The sequence below is a fragment of the Haliotis rufescens genome, unplaced genomic scaffold, assembly GCF_023055435.1.
Source record: "Haliotis rufescens isolate VD_foot unplaced genomic scaffold, xgHalRufe1.0.p SCAF_19, whole genome shotgun sequence".
Classification (NCBI taxonomy): domain Eukaryota; kingdom Metazoa; phylum Mollusca; class Gastropoda; order Lepetellida; family Haliotidae; genus Haliotis; species Haliotis rufescens.
In genome coordinates, this window is record NW_025963879.1 from 11,592,654 (window position 1) to 11,619,028 (window position 26,375).

Consider the following 26,375-nt stretch of genomic DNA (forward strand, 5'->3'; position numbering starts at 1 on the left):
CTATGAATTATGACAACTGTGTGAGAATTACTTAATCGAACATAAGAGTAGACTGAGAGTAACTATCGGCAAGGCAACTCAGCACTGGATCAATCGTTTGGTTCTTGTAAGAGTAGACTGAGGGTAACTATCGGCAAGGCATCTCAGCACTGAATCGATCGTTTGGTTTTTGTAAGAGTAGACTGAGAGTAACTATCCGCAAGGCAACTCAGCACTGGATCGATCGTTTGGTTCTTGTAAGAGTAGACTGAGGGTAACTATCGGCAAGGCATCTCAGCACTGGATCGATCGTTTGGTTTTTATAAGAGTAGACTGAGAGTAACTATCGTCAAGGCAACTCAGCACTGGATCGATCGTTTGGTTTTTGTAAAAGTAGACTGAGAGTAACTATCCGCAAGGCAACTCAGCACTGGATCGATCGTTTGGTTTTTGTAAGAGTAGACTGAGAGTAACTATCCGCAAGGCAACTCAGCACTGGATCGATCGTTTGGTTTTTGTAAGAGTAGACTGAGAGTAACTATCGGCAAGGCAACTCAACACTGGATCGATCGTTTGGTTTTTGTAAGAGTAGACTGAGAGTAACTATCGGCAAGGCAACTCAGCACTGGATCGATCGTTTGGTTTTTGTAAGAGTAGACTGAGGGTAACTATCCGCAAGGCAACTCAGCACTGGATCGATCGTTTGGTTCTTGTAAGAGTAGACTGAGAGTAACTATCGTCAAGGCAACTCAGCACTGGATCAATTGTTTGGTTTTTGTAAGAATAGACTGAGAGTAACTATCGTCAAGGCAACTCAGCACTGGATCGATCGTTTGGTTTTTGTAAGAGTAGACTGAGAGTAACTATCCGCAAGGCAACTCAGCACTGGATCGATCGTTTGGTTTTTGTAAGAGTAGACTGAGAGTAACTATCGGCAAGGCAACTCAGCACTGGATCGATCGTTTGGTTTTTGTAAGAGTAGACTGAGAGTAACTATCGTCAAGGCAACTCAGCACTGGATCGATCGTTTGGTTCTTGTAAGAGTAGACTGAGAGTAACTATCGGCAAGGCAACTCAGCACTGGATCGATCATTTGGTTTTTGTAAGAGTAGACTGAGAGTAACTATCGGCAAGGCAACTCAGCACTGGATCGATCGTTTGGTTTTTGTAAGAGTAGACTGAGAGTAACTATCGGCAAGGCAACTCAGCACTGGATCGATCGTTTGGTTTTTGTAAGAGTAGACTGAGAGTAACTATCGTCAAGGCAACTCAGCACTGGATCGATCGTTTGGTTTTTGTAAAAGTAGACTGAGAGTAACTATCGGCAAGGCAACTCAGCACTGGATCGATCGTTTGGTTTTTGTAAGAGTAGACTGAGAGTAACTATCCGCAAGGCAACTCAGCACTGGATCGATCGTTTGGTTTTTGTAAGAGTAGACTGAGAGTAACTATCGGCAAGGCAACTCAACACTGGATCGATCGTTTGGTTTTTGTAAGAGTAGACTGAGAGTAACTATCGGCAAGGCAACTCAGCACTGGATCGATCGTTTGGTTTTTGTAAGAGTAGACTGAGAGTAACTATCGGCAAGGCAACTCAGCACTGGATCAATTGTTTGGTTTTTGTAAGAATAGACTGAGAGTAACTATCGTCAAGGCAACTCAGCACTGGATCGATCGTTTGGTTTTTGTAAGAGTAGACTGAGAGTAACTATCCGCAAGGCAACTCAGCACTGGATCGATCGTTTGGTTTTTGCAAGAGTAGACTGAGAGTAACTATCGGCAAGGCAACTCAACACTGGATCGATCGTTTGGTTTTTGTAAGAGTAGACTGAGAGTAACTATCTGCAAGGCAACTCAGCACTGGATCGATCGTTTGGTTTTTGTAAGAGTAGACTGAGAGTAACTATCGGCAAGGCAACTCAGCACTGGATCGATCGTTTGGTTTTTGTAAGAGTAGACTGAGAGTAACTATCGTCAAGGCAACTCAGCACTGGATCGATCGTTTGGTTCTTGTAAGAGTAGACTGAGAGTAACTATCGGCAAGGCAACTCAGCACTGGATCAATTGTTTGGTTTTTGTAAGAATAGACTGAGAGTAACTATCATCAAGGCAACTCAGCACTGGATCGATCGTTTGGTTTTTGTAAGAGTAGACTGAGAGTAACTATCCGCAAGGCAACTCAGCACTGGATCGATCGTTTGGTTTTTGCAAGAGTAGACTGAGAGTAACTATCGGCAAGGCAACTCAACACTGGATCGATCGTTTGGTTTTTGTAAGAGTAGACTGAGAGTAACTATCGGCAAGGCAACTCAGCACTGGATCGATCGTTTGGTTTTTGTAAGAGTAGACTGAGAGTAACTATCGGCAAGGCAACTCAGCACTGGATCGATCGTTTGGTTTTTGTAAGAGTAGACTGAGAGTAACTATCGGCAAGGTAACTCAGCACTGGATCGATCGTTTGGTTCTTGTAAGAGTAGACTGAGAGTAACTATCGGCAAGGCAACTCAGCACTGGATCGATCATTTGTTTTTTGTAAGAGTAGACTGAGAGTAACTATCCGCAAGGCAACTCAGCACTGGATCGATCGTTTGGTTTTTGTAAGAGTAGACTGAGAGTAACTATCGGCAAGGCAACTCAGCACTGGATCGATCGTTTGGTTTTTGTAAGAGTAGACTGAGAGTAACTATCGTCAAGGCAACTCAGCACTGGATCGATCGTTTGTTTTTTGTAAAAGTAGACTGAGAGTAACTATCCGCAAGGCAACTCAGCACTGGATCGATCGTTTGGTTTTTGTAAGAGTAGACTGAGAGTAACTATCCGCAAGGCAACTCAGCACTGGATCGATCGTTTGGTTTTTGTAAGAGTAGACTGAGAGTAACTATCGGCAAGGCAACTCAACACTGGATCGATCGTTTGGTTTTTGTAAGAGTAGACTGAGAGTAACTATCGGCAAGGCAACTCAGCACTGGATCGATCGTTTGGTTTTTGTAAGAGTAGACTGAGAGTAACTATCCGCAAGGCAACTCAGCACTGGATCGATCGTTTGGTTCTTGTAAGAGTAGACTGAGAGTAACTATCGGCAAGGCAACTCAGCACTGGATCGATTGTTTGGTTTTTGTAAGAGTAGACTGAGAGTAACTATCGGCAAGGCAACTCAGCACTGGATCGATCGTTTGGTTTTTGTAAGAGTAGACTGAGAGTAACTATCCGCAAGGCAACTCAACACTGGATCGATTGTTTGGTTTTTGTAAGAATAGACTGAGAGTAACTATCGGCAAGGCAACTCAGCCCTGGATCGATCGTTTGGTTTTTGTAAGAGTAGGTACATATATTATTTTGAGCAGCTACTGCTAGTTGCCATGTATGCCAGATCTTTGTAAGACAGTGCAGTGTGTGTCATGTCTGTGAGGAGCCCTTGGGACAGTTTCCTGGTCAGTGTGTGTTTCAAGTGATTAGCCCTTGCCAAAGTAGCCAACATCTAAGACCTTTATTACTTTGGGGTTTCCTCCAATGTTAAGCTGATGCACTATGATCTAACTGAAATAGTTGCATTTTACCTCAGTCACTATGCAAGTCATTCCAAAATCAGGCAGATTAGCCCTACTGAATCTTGATGCTATATGTGAGAAGTATGTGTGACAACTACTGAATCTTGATGTGATCTTGATGAATCTTGAATCTTGATGTGAGATTTACATGTGGGTGTGTGTTATTATTAGCCCAGCCAGTGGGTCAGCCTGAGATCAGCCGGATGAGTCTGGAAGAGGTGCCGACAACTGGAGGTCAGGACCTGTTCATCATCGGGAAGAACTTCCTGAAGGGCACCCAGGTGAAGTTCCAGGAGATCTCTGTGGAGGATGGCAAGACGCTGTGGGAGAGGGAGGCTGAAATCGACCAAGAGTATTTCCAACAGGTAGGCACAGAAACAAATATTGTTTGGTAAGAATTTAAGATGCAACCATCATGTTTGTCTGTTCAATCTTTCACAATAATTGCACTGATATGACATAACGCTGCTCATGGCTGCTTCCAATGAGTTAGATAATGGAACATAGGTGTGAAGTAGGTAAACAGCATGAAGCAAATGTTTTAGTGATACTTACCAAACATATTTCCCCCGATAGCCATGGATAAAATGTATACACTAGCATCTAATAGAATGACCTCTGGGAATTCTGGGTATAGGTCCCCAGCAACCTGTGCGTGTCATAGGAGGCGTCTAACCCGTGAAGATCCAGGGTAGAATGGGTCTTCAGCAACCCATGCTTGCCATAAAAGGTGTCTATGCTTGTCGTACAAGGTGACTAACGGGATTGGGTGGTCAGGCTCGCTGACTTTGTTGATGCATGTCATTGTATCCAATTGTGCGGATCTATGATCATGACGTCCATCGCTGGATCATCTGGTCCAGACTTGATTATTTACAGACAGCCGTCATATAGCTGGAATATTGCTGAGGGGGTGTTAAACAACAAAGAAAACCATCTATCTAATAAACATCAACTATAATAGATGTGAGGTCAAAGCACCTGTGGCTATGCCAATATCTACTTGCAGACACATTTAATCTGCAAGATTCCTGAGTACCACCTGAAGAGCATCTCGAAACCCATCTTGGTGCAGATCATCATCCACTGTCGAGGGAAGATCAGTGACCCCCAGGAGTTCTATTACAACCCATGTAAGTACAGCAGTTACCTCCCCTTGTTCTTCCCAGCCCCTACTGGCCATAACCTCCTTCATACTGTGAGCGGCTTGTTGTCTTACTTTTTAAAATAGATCTAAAACATTTCTGTCTATCAACACAGTAAATCTAAATGTAGTGTTGACCATTCAACGTTGAGCATATGTGATAACATACATATGTGTACTATCCTAGACGTGTGACATCCTTACCCCATTGACTTTTCAATTAATTATTTTTCAAATGGTAATTTGTAAATCATGGGGTTTGAAATTGGAATGAATTCATGTTGGTATCTATGTGCTATGAAATTCCCCCTTCTATATATGTGTGTGGGGTAGGATTGGTTATCAACACTCCCATTGGTACCCAAATAACAGGGGTCTCCATAGCAACAAAATACTTTTGCCATAAAGCAGGCACTTGATGCCAAGATGAATCCATTCCGAGACAGCTTCTTTTAGACACATGTATGCCCTTACAGTATTAATGAGGGATGCTTGCTATCACAGCATTGCCATATACAAGCATGAGCTTCTGCCCCCTATGGCGCTAAATACCGCCATACTTTGGCTCCAAAGTAATCCTTCTGCAATGTTTTCCTGCACAAGGACAACTGTTTGGCATCGGAATTGGTAAGGTTATGCGTGTGTCAGCAAGGTCAGTTTGTCCCAGCAAGGCTCAGGCAGGTTCTACGTCATCGAGATGTAAGGTCAGGAGAAGTGGGGATGCATCCATCACTGGGTAGGTCTTCAGCATGTGTTGTGGCTATAGAACACTGTATGCTTGGGTGTGGTTTCAATGGTTTGGAACGTAATCAGATCTTGAAACAAGTCGACCGCACGTCAGTTTGAAATAGGGAGGTGAAAAGTTCTTCATAAGACCATGTAATTGTTTTCGTTTGTGAATGTATCTTATCTCAAGATATCGGTTGTGTAGTCTGCTTGAGCCTTAGCTGATCATGTGTACCCAGACAAAACAAAACTGGCATCCATTGCTTAAGCAATTCATATGCTCATGTTATACAATGTTAACCTGAAATGTTAGATTTCAGCCTGTAAATTCTAGCTGCTAAGTATCTCCCTTGCTGTTAAATAGGAAAAACACTTTTGGTACTTTTCACACAGATTAAGACAAGGGAATTGTTCTGGATGCTGGAGCATGTTTTGGCTATAAGGTTCATAAATTAATCAGTTTCCTGAACAGTTCCGTGGACTCTCTGTTGACATAAAATTATGCCATAAATGGAAAATATAAAACTTAAATGTTTTACATGACATACTTTTTCTGAATACACCTTCGCAGATTCACGTGTACAACAGTAGACAGTAACTGACTATTTGGAACGGCAAATTTGCCATTTGACCAGTTTTAAAGAAAAGGGAGAGACTTGGCAGTCTAGGTTGCTGAGCTCTTGGATGCCTTGATCTGATCTTATTAAAAGATCGATAGTTGGACGTTGATGTTAGCGTCATTGGAGAGATGGGAGTCTCATGCTACGGAGGTACTGTAAGAACAGATTTTGTTGTTTATTCTTTATTTGAAGCGTGAGACATGTGGTTGGGCAGGGGACTATAGGAGTTTGGCCTCCACCTCGAAAACAATCTTCCAAATAGGTCTCACTCATGGAAAGCAATTCTTTCAACCATGTGTCTCATTGACATGGCTCTGTTGTGAAGCAACTATTCCATATTTTCAAAAAAAGGTGACTTTCCATGTAAATGTGACTCCATTTTGAGAAGCCAAGTGATCTATGTAAAATCCTGTTGGTGATGTGTACTAAAGCAGTGGTCGCAATGGGTGAGTGATGTCTGTCATGCTCATTCCTAGCCATGATTGATGTTGAAGCAGCTGAGGTTTCCTCCTGAGAGCATGGGAAGGGGAAACACCACAATACATATGCATGACAGTGTCATATTCTTTGGCTCTGACAACATGTTGTTTTTCTGTCTGAAACACATCACTCTAAATACTAAATGTAAGCATGTGGAATGCAGGTAGTTAGAGGTTACCTGAAACAATGTCTCTGATCAACTGTTAATACAACTATATCATAACCTTGATATGAGTATCTAATAACCAGATTTCTCAAATAGTGTGCCATACTTTACTCTAGTTGTCTAAACAAACTTTACTGAACATGCAGAATAATAATGTGTCAGTCAAACCCCATAGTATTCTTCTTTAGCTACATCTATTTCTCAACTTATTGTATCTGCTTGAGGATTTTACAAAGATCTATTCAAATTGCAAGTCCGTAAATATTATTGTCTAATAAACATGGCATAAGACAGGTGGACTTCCTTGCACTACACTCATGGACAGTGATAACTCATAAATAACCAGTCCTTAAGAAAATTCTATAGCCGGAAACTTTTAGATTTGAACATATTTAAAGTGAGAGATTTTCAATGGGATGTTGAGGTTAAATTGTTAAACACGGTAATGTTAAGAGTTTAAGAATATTATATATATGGAGTAAAGTATATTCATGTTAAAAATCTTTGAGTATATACATGGACACAATTTGTTTAAAGGCTATTAATTCACAACGACAACCTACTCAAAGCATTGGGCTAATGTCACCTGTGGAGTTATGTCACCAGTAGATTTGTTGATGCCGAAGTAACATTTGAAGCCCCTGCACTTTCTGTTTCAAAAGTCAAATTAGCGTTGTCAAATATACAGGTAACATAGCTCTACATTAAAATGTTGGTATGTTTTTCAAGATTGGTTTTGCATTGCAAGGAGCAAGGGAGATAACTCAACAAATTATAAAATTGTCTGATTATCCACCCGAGACCTTTTCATTTGTAAGGTAGGAGTTGCGATTGTCTGAGCATTAAGGGCAGTTGTGGAACAGCAGTTTCATTAGAAGAGATATGGGGTTTGACTGTCAGGTAAAAATTAATATCCTGCAAGTGATAAGTAATGCTAAACATTGTTGTCCGAGGAAATGATGTTATTAGCATGTGTGCGCATCTGAATCCAAAACACTGAATGTTATCTTCTCTGAATGTCTGTTGTGGCATGTTGTAACCAACTAACATGCTGTGTTCACCCAAACTACTCCGAGGTAATGGTTCCAGCCAATCCTGCCAAGTACATTGCTATGACGGGACTCTGCTTGCTACACAACCTGCCCCTGCCCCCCACTGTGTTTCATGCTACTTATATATCCAAACCTTTGTATATGGGGGGTAAAGGGGAATCTTAATCATCTTGTAATCTTCCCTTAGACTTCCGGATCCCAGGCTGAATTGCCTTTGTGTTCTGACCTCTTGAGGTCAAAGGTGAAAGTGCAAGTGTTCGTTGTTCTTCTTCCATGTGAGTCGCCTCACTAGGATGCAGGTGGATCACTAGGGATGCTATCTCCTCACATACCCTATTCCATTGCCTCAAACCATGTACTAACATCACCTCTTTATGGAAACGCAGAGAAAACCTCATCAACACGTTCTTTAAGATAAACTTTCGATCACAGGAAACAAACATCATTTTGTTTAGTCTGTCAGGTCTAACTGTCTTAACGAAATGTCTTTTCAAAAACTAAATCCAAATCACTCCTTTTCCTCGTCTATGTGACCTATGCTTCTATGGATGTGTACTACCTTTCTAGTCAGTCCGTTCATCTTTGGCTTACCTTCGTCTGTGCTGGAAACAGGTTAATCTATAGAGGTGCTCCAAATGGAACCAATATGATGCAAGTCAGGACAGGATTCTGTGTCTCCACAGTTGGACGCCAGGCCCCTTCCACAAGCATTGGCAATTCTCTTTCCCACCCACCCGCTCTGCAGTACACCAATGACACCCGATGTTTGTCACAACACACACATTGTACACATTACAAAAGTATTTCAAGAAATTATTGAGAATTTGTGGTGTTGGTAGTGGTACACATCCAATATATTAGGTGATGCAGTTTAACTTACCTGCAGTAACTAGAGTTGTCTCCCTTGTCAAAGCGGCTCAGTTTATAGCATTTGAAGGAAGTGGATTAAAACGAGTGTTTGCAGTGAGCAATAAGTTGCCAGACTTTGTCATTTTTCAGAGAGACATTGCATAGAATTCTCAATAATTTCAAGAAATACTAAACATGCTACAATTGACACGAACACTCTGACTCTAATTGGTTAATTGTGTATCAGTCCTGTCACTAGAAGATGTTCTTGGTTATTTGTTTCCTATGGTAACAATGACAAGGTTTGAAATTTACATTTGATGTTTCAGTAGTCAGACCGCTTTTGGTTGGAAACCGATTTGATACTCTTTGCATTCTTCTTCTTTTAATTATCCTGAATCTTATCTTTCATTACATGAACTTTTTTTTCTATTTTTTGATTTGATCAAAACCAAATTCCTTCTCTTTGTGACTCCGGGCCCCGTTCCACAAAGCGACCTTAGCACCACGACAGTCGTATGTCTATGTTAAAGTATGGAAGTTACGATCATCGTCTTAACGCTACAATTGCTTTGTGGAACGGGGCCCTAGCATGGCAAGTTGTAACCAGGCAGCTGTTCGTAACACATGTTTATGTGGTCAGCTTTTTACTGCTTTTGCTATGTGAGTTCCAATAACTCTTAAACTAATTTTAACAAGTTATTTTGGTCATTTGCGCTTCGATGAAATGATTTTTATTTCATAAAAATGCAAATATCAAACTTTGTGTTCATTGTTACAATTGGTTGTTTGTGTTGGTAGTCACTGATCAGGGAGCAGCTCTTTGTTCAATTTGAGGATGTCTAACTTTAATGACACAACTGACCTTTCATGTTCTTGATAAATATCAAATATACATGTAATGAAAATGGTTTTGCTTCATAACTGTGTCCTTCACAAAAACAAGTGATAGGTATAATACTGTAACTAGCATGATGTCAGCACTCACACAGCCCACCCAAGTGAAATGTGTTCTGTTGATGTAGGGGTGTAGGAAAAGAAGGGAATTGTTCGAAATTATATATTCTGCCGGGAGGGGCATAAAAATGTCATTCAGGGTAGATTATCCGTTTGCTTATATGGTAGTTTTTGTAAAAATATATGTCATCTGGAACACAGCTTGTAGGAGGAGAGGGGGGGATGTCATACGAGATGCAGCTTGTGGGTAGTGGGAGTGGATGTCATACAGGATGCAAGTTGTGGGTAGTGGGAGGGGAGGGGATGTCACACAGGATGCAAGTTGTAGGTAGTGGGAGGGGAGGGGATGTCACACAGGATGCAGCTTGTGGGTAGTGGGAGGGGAGGGGATGTCACACAGGATGCAGCTTGTGGGTAGTGGGAGGGGAGGGGATGTCACACAGGATGCAAGTTGTAGGTAGTGGGAGGGGAGGGGATGTCATATGGGACACAGCTTGTGGGATGAGTGAGAGCACACTTCATGAGCTCCTGCCCCCTGATGCTGACATTTGTGTGTTGATAACCATAGCAGTCTGGGAACCCGCACTAATCTGTTTCTTTGTCCACTTGAAGTGCCGACCCAACAAGTGGAAGTTCCAATGGAAACAGATCAGAGTCAGAGCAAGAATGCCTTGCCATGTGTTTCACCAGGTGAGTAGTTCTGCCATGCTTAGTTAGAACATGCATTGTGAGAGCATGCTCAGTGCTCAGGTTGAACATGCTTAGTTAGAACATGCTAAGTTGAACATGCATGGTTAGAACATGCATAGTCAGAACATGCATTGTTAGAGCATGCTCAGTGCTTAGGTTGAACATGCTCAGTTAGAACATGCTTAGTTAGAACATGCATAGTTGAACACGCATTGTTAGAACATGCATGATTAGAACATGCATGATTAGAACATGCTCAGTTTGAACATGCATAGTTGAACATGCATAGTTAGAACATGCATAGTTAGAACATGCTCAGTTTGAACATGCATAGTTTGAACATGCATAGTTAGAACATGCATAGTTGAACATGCATAGTTAGAACATGCATAGTTGAACATGCAGTTAGAACTTGCAGTCAGAACATGTATAGTTAGAACATGCATAGTTAGAACATGCATAGTTTGAACATGCATAGTTAGAACATGCTCAGTTTGAAAATGCATAGTTAGAACTTGCAGTTTGAACATGCATAGTTGAACATGCATAGTTAGAACATGCATAGTTGAACATGCATAGTTAGAACATGCATAGTTGAACAAGCATAGTTAGAACTTGCAGTCAGAACATGCATTGTTAGAGCATGCATAGTTAGAACATGCTCAGTTTGAACATGCATAGTTAGAACATGCATACATAGTTGAACATGCATAGTTAGAACATGCTCAGTTTGAACATGCATAGTTAGAACATGCATGGTTAGAATGTGCGTTGAGCATGTGAAATGTGGGTACTGTTTTTAATCTGTGGTGAATCCTGTTTTCTTTTCAATGTCATCCTTTCCCATCAATTCTTTTTGAAAGATGAGTATTTAAAAATATATTAGAGGAGCCCCAAGTTTTTATTTGTATTGTGTTTCATTTGCTTAGTAGTAATGGCATGATATGTTTCATGAACAATGATAAAATTGATTTTGAAAAGAAAAACTTGCAGAAAACATAGAGTCATAGAGTCACTGGAAGCATGTAGAACATGTATTTTTTACTGTAGTTGCTCTGGAGTTGAACCGACTGGTGGAAAGGACTCAGAGCACCCCAACTACCAACGCCAACCTGTTCCAACTACCCCCGGGGACTGTTGATGGCATCACCCCCATTGCAGCTGTCCAGCAGGGGATCCCCACCCAGGCAGTACAGCCCTTTGTCAAGCAGGAGATGGTCACCACACCCATGGAGACCTCGCAGCAGCAGCAGCAGCAGCAGCAACAACAGCAACAGCAACAGCAGCAGCAGCAACAACAGCAGCAGCTGCCACAACAGCAGCCACAGGTTGCCAACAGTGTGTTCAGCAAGACCCTGTTTGAGTTACTGAATGCTTCAAACCAACAGGTTCCACAAAGTAAGATTCTGGTGTACAAGAAACTGGCAGTTTGGCAATCAATTTTTTATGTTATTTTTATATGTGTCAAAATTAAACATTCTTCAAATATTTGTATGTTGATATTTTGTAATCTTGTAATCTGATTTGTCCTCCAGCACTGCAGACAGGAGCGAGCCAGCCCAACTCTCAGATCATTCTTGTGAGTAACAATGGCCAGCCAAACTCGGTCACTACAGAGGCGAACGTAGCCAACCAGCAGATACAGGGCATGATGCAGTCCTCACCAATGATTGTCATCCTCCCAGGAAACTCCAACAACACAGCAGCAGCAACAGCAGCTCAAATACAGGCTCAGGCTACACTGAATAATGTACCAGGCGAGTAATTGAGCCCCTTCATTTCATAAGGTAGATTGCAAGATCTTAGGATACGAGGGAAGGAATGGGGGAAGAGGAATCAGTTGTGTGCCATCCTACTCTGAAGAAGGCATTCATCATTGCTATGCTGACAGCCACTGGTTTACATGGCCCAGGCACAGGATATATTTTGGTGAACATGCTGTTCTGTGTTCCCCAGACCTCAATGAGATCTTACCTGTGTGGCTGTCGTGCTCACATACGTATGAAAACATGGACAGTGGTGGTAACAATTAGTCAAATTATGGAATGGGAACCTGTAATTTTTTGTGTTTTATTGATGCAGTTTACTGGACATAAGACATGATCTCCCTTTTCACACCTTTTACATTACTGACCCTTCATCTGTGCTGAACCACCTCCGTGGTCTAGTCATACCAAAAGATGATACTTGTTGTTACCCTGCCTGGCGCTCTGCTTTAAGGGCTAAAACAAGGACTGGTCACATTGAAGTCCATATACTGTGTCTGAGTGGGGTATTTATGTTAAACTGTTAAACAAATTTCATCGGTACGGACTAGTACAAGCAGACAAACACACACATGTGCATGCACGTTGCTATTTAAGTTCAATAATCTTGAATGAGACGTTAAACCCCATTTCACCTAACCTCATAGTGTGCAGTTTACGCCCAAGAAGACAAACAACACGTTTACATTATAGATATCATGTAAAAGTTTGCTACACATTTTACCGGATCTGCCTACATTTCAAGGCGGTCATAAGCATGATAAGCACAAAAATGCATTTAATCTACCCATGGTCTTAGTAGTGATCTTATGCGAACTGGCAACGTTTTGATTTTAACGAGTAGCTCTTCTTTTGCCAGTGGAGTCAATCTTGAAGTCACTTCTTGGCCATCAGGGAGGTCTGACATAGAGACTATCAAGGTTCCTGCACAGCTTGGCCCTCACGGACATGACTGACCAACAAGTGACCATTGTTTGGAGAAGTATCCTGGTGAGGTGGGTCAGGGCAGTCCATGCCACAGACTGTCTGTCGGGGCAACGCAGCTTTGTTGCATATTACATAGAGGGCCTGGTACTGCCAGCTCTCTGTTCATAGGCAGCTATGTTTTCAGCATTTCCTTTTATTTGTAATGTTAAGGGACCTTTGAGTTCATGTTAGGGTTGTTGAATGTGCGACTTCATGTTTGTTAATGCTTCATCACCAAGTTTGTGACGACATAACAAAGAATGCTAACAATGCAGTCATGTGAACATCTTGATATCATATCCCATTGAATGTTCATAGTAGCTGGGAACATTACCAAAAATAAATTTGTTCGTCAGTCAGCAGAATGTAATCTTTTTGGGGATGTGAGAATGGTGTATTTTACCAGAGCTTGGTACTACAGTGTAACCGTTTCATCACTGCCAAAGAGACAGTTCAGAAACACTTGCCAGAAGATTACACACTTGTCTTTACTTTACATTGGATCGACTACTTGACGGAATACAACATTGATTTTCAGTTTGAGGATACATATATGCATGCAGCAGATAATGGGGTGTATTGAAACCAACTGGGATATGGGATGAAGTTGAAATAGCCCTAAGTCTCTGGCAGATTATCATGTCATTATCCTGATGGACAAGTATTGGGATCATATCAAACCGTAAACATCGGAAATATTACTTTGTGAATTTAATCATATCATGCTTAATAGACTTGATGCATAATTTTTGTATGAAGCAGTTGCTTTCTGTTTGTGTGTTTTGATGTATTTGTCTGTAAACACAATCATTGGCTAATACACACTGTACTTGTTCTGTGGGAAAACAACTTTTTGTTTTGTAGTGCTCAAAGCACATAGCGCTTCACTTATTAACTTTGTTGTTTTTACCCAATACTTTCTATATAATATTTGTATACTTTTTACCAAGTATTGGCAGTGTGTAACTGACGCACTAACACAGTCCAGCACAGCCAAAGAGGGTGGGAGAAATTCCTTCTCCCAACTTATTTTATATGTTGTGACATAACTACATGGGCGTAAACATGAATTATGAACCATACAAATATCATCACAACAAGTGGTTAAAATATTGACAAAATTGTTATTGTTCAAATTATTGTTTTGGCTGGTGTACTGACAAGGTAAGGATACTCAGACTATATTTTCAATGTCCGGATTCAAATGCATAACATTTTTCTTATTTATTCCACTTTCATAAAAGCATGTCAAAATATGCATGTGCAGTTTTTCATATTCCTAAATGTGTTTGTGTCTCATTACAGTTTGTTGCAAAAAACATTCATTGAACTCATTCCATATGACATTGTCCAGTTGTGTTGATTTTGTTGAAGTGCTCTAACTGTTTCCAGTGTTGTCACTGGCACATCTTCCCAAGGTAAGGGAGTTAACTCATTATTATCAAAGTCTAGTTTCCACCCTTGGTGAACTAGGCTGGAATTATGGAGTTATTTTTTAGCTGGACTAACGAGTCTATGCATAGTCAAATCAATTTGTAAATTGTCGTGCAGATTTCGGTAGATTGCAGGATTTGCAAAGCATGTGTACCACCAACCTGGCGTCAACAGCTATTTCCAAAATATTTTCATGAAGGTGCTCACCTGATTTGATGCACTTCATTTTATCACAATATAGATTTTGATTATCTATCAGATCATCTTGACTGGGTGCCGCCATTTTGTTTGAAGCAAATGCAAGTGTTATGAGAGGTGAAATCTGATTGGTCAGTAAGAGGGACATAGATGGGACATAACTCATAATAGCCACTGATGGCACTACGATCGAGCCCAGAAATTCTTAGTTCAGCAAGGGTGGAAACTGGACTTTTATAGTCAGTTAACTCCCTTGCCTCGGGAAGATGATTTGTATGGTAATAATAGGGCATGATTTGATATTAGGAAATGTAATAAGGTTTTGCGATATTTTTATATATCCCAGTGAAACCCAATTTTGGTTTAATACAAGTGTTTGACCTGTTTGTAATACGTAGTGTTGTAGAAACTTGTGAACTGCTCTTTAGTGGGACTTTTTTTCCCCTCTCATTGTTTTCCAGTATTGTTTTAATGGTCACAATCTGCTCATTATCATTCAGTCAGTTTCACCCGACATCTTACATTCATGTGGTAACGCTTTAGTTCCAGCTGTTGCATGGATTTCACTTTATCTTGCCAACTTTTCTCACCGAAAGCACAAATATAGATGTTTGATGTGTTTTCACTGGATGACTTCAGTATTGTCAAAATGAACACTGCTGATATCATTTCTAGTTGAATGCCATGTTCAATACTGTGTGATAGAAATTTGTCTTTTATGGCAGAAACTTCAACATTTGTTGTCAATGGTTAATTTTCTCACACAAGATGTCTTGATTGGTAGATTAATGATTGATGAGTAAATAGATGTTATGCTTTTCCTAGATATTTTTACACATCCATCTCTAAAATAATCTGCTCACGATCCTAAACCTAAGCTACATATTATTTAGGAAACTGTTTTGTAAATTACTAAACAAGTACCAGAAAACAGCACATATTATATTTTTTAGTGTCTACTCTGAAAATGGGCATTGCATTACAAATTTTCCAACATTTGACTGGAGTGACCAAGCTTTGATCAGAATGCCACATGCTAAATAGAAAATACTTGATACTCTTTATAGATATTGTCATGTGACCTTGATGACAGCTGAAGAGAAATAGGTCTACCTAAACACAATCATGTGACATTGTAAATGTGAGGAAGTAATTCAAGTATTGAAATACCAGTATATACCATCAAATTCAACAAGGTCACTACCAGTACTGGTATTAGTTAATACTTCCTACTAATTGATATCAGTTTGACCACTGAACGTCGGCTGTCACTTTGCTATTTCAAAAGCTTAACAGTTAAGATTGTTGCTGTGGAATATAACCTTTCTTGATAAATTGTGTTAAGATGACCTACTTTTTATGGCAACATGATATTTTCAGATTCTTATGTAGTTCAATCTCAACTGATTAACCTTTCATATATAAATATTTCATTTCCTGAAAAAGCTGAATTTGGTTGAATCAAACTTGACAAGACCAGCCATATTGAAATTTCTCCAGCATTTCACGTGGTGAAGTTTAGGTTACAGCAAGTAATTGGTATGTGTAATAACATAGTTAATGTTTCGTCACATATTTTCATTTATGATCTTTTTTCCTGACTGTCATAGGATATAAACCACCATAAATATAGCAGAAATGGATAGACCCCTGTGGCTGCTATGGCAACCATGATGGAGCCGTTAGAGATCACTTCAGGACATTATTCAATTGTCAATCTATATCACCCTGTTGGTATGTCTGTTGGTAACTTCAGTTTGCACTGTTACAAATATACTGTATTCTTCTAAAGTGAGCTACAGAGCCTATGTCTCTGTTTTATTATCACAAGTTCAAAATATTGTTTGTATGGTTCAAGCCATTGAACCTGATTTAATATGACCGTTTGAAGTAGACCCAAATGTGGAGAGATTTTTTATCGACGTGTAGATATTTGTAAATGAGTATACATAGTGCTTGTATATAATGTACATAATGCTGCAGTAAGTATATAGAGGGATGCGTTTTTGCTTAAGTATGAACTGGATACAATATTTGGCAAATTATAAAGGTTGATCAGATTAAGAATAATGGAAGTATGTATCTTAGTTTTGTGGTAAGTTATAGTCAATAAGAAAGTAGTATGTGAATAAAGTACCATGTATATGTATCCTAAAGTCGCTGCTGAACAGCTGACAGGACTGACGAGCTGCAGAATGTTACACCACCTAGTGCTCTGGGGTGACGAGCTGCAGAATGTTACACCACCTAGTGCTCTGGGGTGACGAGCTGCAGAATGTTACACCACCTAGTGCTCTGGGGTGACGAGCTGCAGAATGTTACACCACCTAGTGCTCTGGGGTGACGAGCTGCAGAATGTTACACCACCTAGTGCTCTGGGGTGACGAGCTGCTGAATGTTACACCACCTAGTGCTCTGGGGTGGCGAGCTGCTGAATGTTACACTACCTAGTGCTCTGGGGTGGCGAGCTGCAGAATGTTACACCACTTAGTGCTCTGGGGTGACGAGCTGCAGAATGTTACACCACCTAGTGCTCTGGGGTGACGAGCTGCAGAATGTTACACCACCTAGTGCTCTGGGGTGACGAGCTGCAGAATGTTACACCACCTAGTGCTCTGGGGTGACGAGCTGCTGAATGTTACACCACCTAGTGCTCTGGGGTGACGAGCTGCAGAATGTTACACCACCTAGTGCTCTGGGGTGACAAGCTGCTGAATGTTACACCACCTAGTGCTCTGGGGTGGCGAGCTGCTGAATGTTACACTACCTAGTGCTCTGGGGTGACGAGCTGCAGAATGTTACACCACCTAGTGCTCTGGGGTGACGAGCTGTAGAATGTTACACCACCTAGTGCTCTGGGGTGACGAGCTGCTGAATGTTACACCACCTAGTGCTCTGGGGTGACGAGCTGCAGAATGTTACACCACCTAGTGCTCTGGGGTGGCGAGCTGCTGAATGTTACACCACCTAGTGCTCTGGGGTGACGAGCTGCAGAATGTTACACCACCTAGTGCTCTGGGGTGACGAGCTGCAGAATGTTACACCACCTAGTGCTCTGCGGTGACATTCTTCTGTGGTTCTCCTTTTATCTAAAATATCTTATGGTCATTTTTTACATGAATGTGGCAAGGAATATAAACAAATACCATGTTCTCATCTCAGAAAAACGGAAATATTAGATGTACTAATTACACCTCACTTCCTGCAAAATATCTATTTCTAAACCATTTTTATATTTTAGGAATGACTAAGAACTGTAGATAATATTTGAAATAGAAGTGTCATTAAGGAAAAGCTTTCACTTACCTTATTGGGATCAATGACATGAATCGACCAAGTCAGCGAGCCTGACCACCCGATCCCGTCAGTCGCTGCTTGTCGTAAGAGGGGAATTTTGTTTGATTGATTACCTAAAGCTTAATTCGATTTATATTACAAATGGCCATAAGATATTCAGGTTAGTGTTTACATTGCTGTGCAGGATTGAAGGTATATATTTCAGTGCTTGGTCTGTCTTGTGTACTCATATAGTCAGTCAGAAATGTCATATCAAAGATGTCCTCCCTCGGGTTGTCACCCTCCCACAGCATTGTTTTGTAATATTTTTCTTTACATGAACAGTGTTTCTTTGACAAAGATATATCATTTGTAGTACTTTTCAGTTTAAAGCTTGTTATTGTCAAATAAAAAATATTGGAATTAAGAGTTTGGTATCTGGAGAGATGTGTATGCTTTCATTATTATTCTAAAAAATAAGGATTACATTTGTGAGAAAATAGCAGATTACCAAAGAGATTTCATTGTTTTACTCATGCATACTATGAAGCAGCGAATGCTGTATATCTTACCGGTGTGTGTACACTGATAGTCCATGGTAATTAGAACATATGTTCTCCCATTTAATTACTATAGTGGTATATCTAAATAATCCTAATCTAATCACCAAAGATGGGATTGGTGGAATCACACCACGAGATTTGTGAGTTCAATAGAGTGTAACTGACAATAAACAGTAGTTGGTTTAGAGAACTGGATTAGTAGTAGAACGTTTGTGAAATCATGCAACACTTATGTGATCCTTCACTGGAAATGTTTAAATTGTACATCTGCTTGCGTTTTTTCATTCGTACTGTATGATTTGTTTCATATTTTCTTATTCATGATTCATTTTGAGATAATTCAATTATTCAGATTGACAAAGGTTTTACTGAATGTTTGACATGTACGTGTTTGTGTAACAATTTGTGATACAGCAATGCAATCGAGAATGTTAGTGCTACCATTTAATCCATTAATCAGTTGAGCTTTCAGACCCAGGGATTTATCCCTTATTGGAATGAAACATTTCCTCATTCTTTTTATCATTGATGATTATGTTTAAGTATTGTAATTGTATCTCACATTACCCGTTTAAAGGAAGAGGCTCTCAAATTAAGTTTACACCATTGCCTTGAATGCATTATTGAAATACTTATGAATTTAGGAAACTATTTCAAATGTGGGCACAAAGTACACGTTTAATCCAATTTACCTGCCACAGATACTAAAATCGAAGATAAATCTCTGAAACTTGTTTGAACACACAACATATATTACCATTACAGACTCTATGACTTGCCTCTTGTTGGGTTGAAGTTGTGTGCCAGCTTACGTCGGTGATTGTGTTGTTTTCTTCATGCATAAACTCTCTTGGTTTGCAAATATTTAAACTTGAATCTCATACTCTGTAAACTAGGAGTATTCATACATGTTGAGATGGCTCCTTCTGTAAAGTTGGGGTAGTTTTTCTGGTCAGTTAGTAGATGTGATAAGGATAGCTGTCTGTCTCTCTTTATCTGCACATAACCAATTCACGAGGAGGTTTTAAGGATTATGCCTTGAGCCATTTGACTAGCTTATTGTCATTGATAGAGTTTGAAGCATGTATTCCTTCACACTTCCCTAATACTCAAGAATAAGTTTTTTAATTTTTTCAAGATGATTTTTTTGGTGTTTATATACAAAACAAAAGTAATGTTACTTGTTGGAATTTCAACCATGTTGGATGGTTGTATTGTATACATTGTTTAGACAAATATCAACCCAGTACTGACATACCGCACATGAAGGGAAAATATATCTCAAAACTAACATCATATTTCTTTGGGTGCTACAAACTTTAGGGCAGATACAAAATAAAATTTGAATCATGTACATAATTAAGCAACTGTACAGCAAACTGATGATTTGGTTGTAATATTTGAAGAGTTTTTAGATCTTTAGGAAAGATGTAGTGTACATAGCAACATGCAACAGTAATTCTGTCTTCCGACAGCAAGTATTGACTGTAGACAATTAGTAGGCTGCAAGGAGCAGTTCCATTATCTAGTCCAAAGGGGCCATTCTTGTAGTGGGCACTTTCAGATGTATTCCTATTGTGGTGTAGTAGTCATTGCCAGTGTTTGAAAATGTAAAGAATTTGGACAATGATACAAAAAAAAAATCTTAAAAACATATCTGAAAGTGATCTAAAACTACATTATCAGGCAGCCATCATGAATTCCATGAAAGTGTATACATACAGGGGACCATGTTCTTTTATAAATTGTGTTAACCAATGAATTAGGATGGATTTCAACTGTTTAGAAAATGTAAATATAAATTAGCAATGCAAGAGAATAACCAGTCTAGATTATCCGCCGATACAGATTCCATTTGGCGTAAAGGGCAAAATAAAACTTAACATTTACCTTCAAGAAGTGATATTATGCTTTGTGATGAAATAAATGGAACATGGTTACCTTGGCTCGGAGCATAGCCACACGTGTGTACAAATTGATGTGAAACTATTTATATTGATTATGAAGCATATGCTAATTATTTTAACATGTGCAACTTTGTTTTCTACCTGAGTGAACGAGTATTACATGTTTGTCATAGGACTATACTTTTAATGCATTATCTGTGATGAATTAACTAATGAGGACAGATACAAACACGACTGACAAAGAACTAGTGTGCCTTATTCTAAAACTACAACTGTGTGAACCCATTACTATCTTCAGAATAACTCGTGAATGAACGCATAAACATCATCATGTCCAGTATTAATCAGCATGGCTTGGTTTGACGTCGTTTCAACTTGTTGATTACGAACCTAATTTGAGACTTGTGTCATTTGACATGTAACATTTGTGTTAACATTTGACCATTGTTCTGTGTAGTCCAACTAGATGTCTTATCATCCATGGCACATTTGACAAGATTGAACTCATAAAATTCGGATGTCGTTATTTGTGTTTGTATCTGTTCAAGTGTAATCAAAATATGTGTGCATACATTGATCATATCATTTGATCATAGCATTAGATTTGGCTGATTACTGTAAATATATATTTGCCCAATCTGACAAATGTGTGAAAGCTTTGATGTCTACCCTCTTCAGATAGATTTGAATACTTTTATTAAAGATTTCTCACCAAAAAAAATTTTAAAATATCTGATCTAACTCAATTCCAAAATAACAAAATATTTACTATTTGGCACTTTAATCTGTTGGGTTGAGTACCATGTGTTCCTCTGATCATTAATACAGGTTCTGTATGTTCAACCCCATGAACAGTTTTGAGAAATGGTCGTGTCATGGACGTTTAATTAGCTTCATGGCACTCCTTCCCTGTAACAGACCAACAAGTGGGCACAGACATCAAGCACACAACATTGTCAAAAGCTCTTTGAGAAAATGACAGAATCGGCATGGCAACCTCGGTGAGACGTTTCCTAGAGGAGTCAAAGAAACTATTCATATGCATCAGTGACTTGACAAGAAAGTTTTAATCTCCAACACATTGTTTGATCTAGTTGTGGCTCAGTATCCCTAGGTGACACTGCTTGTACTTCCACCATGTTGTTACACGTGTTGTGATGTGCAGACTACACCAAGGTGTTGTTGATGGTGTGTCACATCGGTCTCTGGTCACGTGACAGGGACTTGTGATTACCGTGGTTATTCTACCCGACATGAACATGTAATCCATGTCAGATGGAATACAACCAGTGAAAATTTGTTAAATTTTCAGATTTTTATTTTAAATAAGAGAACTTTTAAATGTCATGTGTAGATATTTTTGTTAGCAATCAGTTTTCTACATTTAGGAGGAAATCAGTATAAAATAATTTGCAATAGCCTACTAGCATAATCTCGAAGAATACTTAAAATCATTAGGATTCTTGTTTGCAAGAGTTTTTTGGTGAAATTGATTAAGCATTATTACAGTGATGCAAAACTGTACAGAATAGTGTTTGCCAAATACTTTCTCATTTATGGTATTCATTCATACATATGTTGCTAACTTTTTTTATGTTATGTGTTGTCCAAGCTAAATAAAGAAAATATTGAAAACAAACACATCTTGTTTTCTCTATGCAAAAAACGTGTGTTTATTTGTTACTTAATGCCACACTCAGCAATATTTCAGAACTATGATGGCACTCTGTAAATTATCAGTCTGGAGCAGACAATTCTGATTGGTGTTCTGGAGAATGATCCACACAATTGTGATACCCAACACGCAAAGTGGACAAACAGTCAAAAGAGCCAGGTTAGCAAGCGCCAGGTGCTGAGATCGTGTCTGCTGGTGACCTGGTTTTCATTCAGCCTTGGTACCAACAATGTTTACAGGTCTTTACAGTGTTGTCACTGCTCCTAGTGTACAGTACATACACACTGTGCACTCAAAAAAACACTCTTGCCCGATGGAAGACAAGATGGTGCAAACACCAATAGGCACATACACCCGAAACACAACGTGTGGTGTCACCCTGGGCAAGTGACTTAGGTCAAATCTGCCTCAGCTGGGAATGGGTAGTCGATTTTTGAAGTGGATGTGAAAAAAAACTTGTGCTCGTAGGCAGCTTATGTTGTTTACTCCCCAGGGAGTTGAGAATGGTAACTGGGATGCAAACTGACCCACTGTTCGGGGAACAAATAGAAATTGCATGAGAGTTTGGGTGGTATTCCAGACTGACGATGAGAGTTTGGGTGGTATTCCAGACTGACGACGAGGATATGGGTGGCATTCAAGGCTGGTGATGGGGGTTTGGGTGGTATTCCAGACAGATGATGGGGGTTTGGGTGGTATTCCAGACTGATGATGGAATTATTGGTGCTATTCCAGACTGATGATGGGGGTTTGGCTGGTATTCCAGACAGACGATGAGGGTTTGGGTGCTATTCCAGACTGATGATGGGGGTTTGGCTGGTATTCCAGACTGATGATGAGGGTTTGGGTGGTATTCCAGACAGACGATGAGGGTTTTGGTGCTATTCCAGACTGATGATGGGGGTTTGGGTGGTATTCCAGACTGATGATGAGGGTTTGGGTGCTATTCCAGACTGATGATGGGGGTATGGGTGGCATTCCAGACTGATGATGAGGGTATGGGTGGCATTCCAGACTGATGATGAGGGTATGGGTGGCATTCCAGGCTGGTGATGGGGGTTTGGGTGCTATTCCAGACAGACGATGAGGGTTTGGGTGCTATTCCAGACAGACAATGAGGGTTTGGTGCTATTCCAGTCTGATGATGAGGGTTTGGGTGCTATTCCAGACTGATGATGGGGGTTTGGGTGGTATTCCAGACTGATGATGAGGGTTTGGGTGGTATTCCAGACTGATGATGGGGGTTTGGGTGGTATTCCAGACTGATGATGAGGGTTTGGGTGCTATTCCAGACTGATGATGGGGGTTTGGGTGCTATTCCAGACAGATGATGAGGATTTGGGTGCTATTCCAGACAGACGATGAGGGTTTGGGTGGTATTCCAGACAGATGATGAGGGTTTGGGTGCTATTCCAGACTGATGATGGGGGTTTGGGTGCTATTCCAGACAGACGATGAGGTTTTGGGTGGTATTCCAGACTGTCGATGAGGTTTTGGGTGGTATTCCAGACTGACGATGAGGATTTGGGTGGTATTCCAGACTGATGATGATGGTTTGGGTGCTATTCCAGACAGACGATGAGGGTATGGGTGGCATTCCAGACTGATGATGGGGGTTTGGGTGCTATTCCAGACAGACGATGAGGATTTGGGTGGTATTCCAGACTGATGATGGGGGTTTGGGTGGTATTCCAGTCTGATGGTGAAAGGGGAATTACAATCCAATACGCTATTCAAAACGTATTTTACAATTCCAAAAATTATTTAACTGTCATAAGATATTTACTAAAAACTGTTAACATAATGATGAAAATTGTAAAACTCCCGGTTAACCTCTGACCACCGTCATGTAAATTACTGTTTGTGCATGATATGCCGATGCACTCGGCCTGAGATTAAAACTTTAAGAAAAATTTGAAAGCCATATGATGACTGACCTCGCCGAACCTATTTTTACATGCAACCATAAGGAATTGCTTAAAAGTCGGGCGGGCCGGGACCAAAGTTCTTATCGGCCAAATGTTCCATCCTCGGCGATCATACCTTCGCGTTAATGATGCAACGTGCACATGCGATATCATCAGCAATTATCCATCACAATGTTGCACATGATTCAGTAATTGCGAGTACATCGCTAGCAATTCAGCAGCCTGAACAAGATTACAAATAGAAGAGGAATCGTTAACGAATACTTGCAACAATCGTGATACAAATTTACATCTGTCCGACATAGGTGTATCTAACAATAATCGAAGACGAAACCGTATACAAGCAGGGTAGTTAAAGGAAGCCATTTTTCTCTCTCATCTCAACCAAGTCAAATGTGTCAGAAGTTCACAAGTGTTCCGTGTCACCTGACCCGCGCGGCCCATATCGACATATGTTTCCTTAAATGTGTTAAAATATATGTAAAATTATCTCATCTACCCAAATACTACTATGTAAGACAGCTACGCGATAAATGACAAAGAACAATAAAGAATGAAGCGTGGTTTATTTCACGATACAACATTGTTCTATCGTGACGTCATTTCTGGAGATTCGAACATGCGTATGGCAAGCCGTTTTCACAGTTGTTACGGAATTACAGATATCTTAAACTGTTTTAAAGATATCTTGAATTGAATTGAAGATATCTTGAATCGAATTGAAGATATCTTGAATGGAATTGAAGATATCTTAAATGCAGATATTTGTAGATATCTGCAATAAAATTTAAGATATCACGAAATGAATTGAGGATATGGTGAAGCGTATTACTGATATCTTGAAAAGAATTGCTGATATCTTAAATTCGATGATTGATATCAAAATATGATTTAAAGATATCAAAATGTCATGTTCTGTTATGATGTCAATAATTCAATTCCTGATATCTTGAAACTAAATACAGATATCAATAATTAATTATTGATATCTTCAATTGTTGCCATTATTAAAGATGTTACATTAATGTTACTTAAATTAGATAACTGATATCAATAATTGATATAAAGATATCATCAAAATTATTAATGATATCTTTAATTGGATTTTTGATATCAGTAACGGTCAGAATTAATGATATCTTGAATTGAATTAAAAATATTTCTAATTGAATTAAAGATATCTGTAAAGCATATGTGGATATGCATAACTTATTTCAAGATATCTTGAATTTATTTCTAATATATTTATGTACTGTAGGATGGTAATTGTTTAATGATATCTTAACTACATTTAGAGACATCACAAACTAATTTGTTGATATCACCGTAACATTTTAAGATATCAGTAATTGTATTATGGATATCAGAAATGAATTTAAGATATCTTTAATTTTTTTTTGATATCTTAAAAACATTATTGATATCTTTAAATAAAATACCGATATCTTTAAAACAATTGAAGATATCTGTAATTCCGTAATAACTGTGAAAACGGCTTGCCATACATGCGCTCGCAACTTGATGATGTCGTACATTGAACGACGTTATTTTTTAGAGGGAAGTGTCTGGTGTGCTGTTCCCCATAGATTTAGCTGGGCAACGCGGACAAACGCAGTGGCCGAACGATCGTATCCAAAAGTGGGAGAGCTATTGGTATTGGGTATTGGGAGAAAACGTACAGATAATCGACGTGAGAATTATGAAAATTTGTGGGAAATACCAATACAAAGCCACCTGTTCATAAAATGGACTTGACCGACATTTCCGAGATCGGATTCATGAGGCGCTCAAGGATATTCTACCTGCAGTGTCTTATTTTACAATAAACAACGACCACGAGTCGTTTATTGCACCGAGGACACATGTTATTATTATCATTTGAAAGGCAATTTGATTGTCATCCTATGTATTTTAACACATGCACAAAATTGCGGGAAAAGTAAAATTCTCATATCTAAACTACAGAGGCATGAGAAATACAGTTTTAGAAAAAAGGTATTTATTTTTGAAGGAAAAAGGCACACATTTACAGGATACTAATTTTACTAGTGAACCATGTCAGTTGATAAAGCAGGAATGTGGCTATAACACACTCTTTATTTCCTGGCACAAACAATGCTCGTGGCTCATCAATACTACTCAACATGCACTAATTCCAACTTCAATATTCTAGATTCATTTGTGAAAGAAGCTGGAAGCTATGCAGCATTAACAGTGGAAGTTGATACAATCACTCATACCGTGTTAGTATGCCACAGGAGGCGGTTGGGTAGCCTAGTGGTTGAAGCGTTCGCTCGTCACGCCGAAGACCCGGGTTCGATTCCCGACATGGGTACAATGTGTGAAGCCCATTTCTGTTGTCTCCCGCTGTGATATTGCTGGAATATTGCTAAAAGCGGCGTAAAACCATACTCACTCACTCACTAGTATGCCACAAATGATGATTTCCCG

General features: G+C 39.6%; 1 protein-coding gene across 4 annotated transcripts in view; it reads left to right on the forward strand.

The window, feature by feature from the left end:
- LOC124138940 (nuclear factor of activated T-cells, cytoplasmic 1-like) overlaps window positions 1-14,484 on the forward strand; it is a 26,664-nt gene extending 12,180 nt beyond the window's left edge. For all 4 annotated transcript variants that reach the window (XM_046505852.2, XM_046505851.2, XM_046505854.2 and 1 more), the window contains 6 exons: window positions 3,699-3,892; window positions 4,537-4,660; window positions 10,134-10,211; window positions 11,262-11,609; window positions 11,747-11,968; window positions 12,837-14,484. In XM_046505852.2, the coding sequence (XP_046361808.2) occupies window positions 3,699-3,892; window positions 4,537-4,660; window positions 10,134-10,211; window positions 11,262-11,609; window positions 11,747-11,968; window positions 12,837-12,886 (1,016 nt within the window). In that variant the 3' untranslated portion in view covers window positions 12,887-14,484. The remainder of the gene's footprint in view (window positions 1-3,698; window positions 3,893-4,536; window positions 4,661-10,133; window positions 10,212-11,261; window positions 11,610-11,746; window positions 11,969-12,836) is intronic.
- The last annotated feature ends 11,891 nt before the right edge of the window (window positions 14,485-26,375 follow it).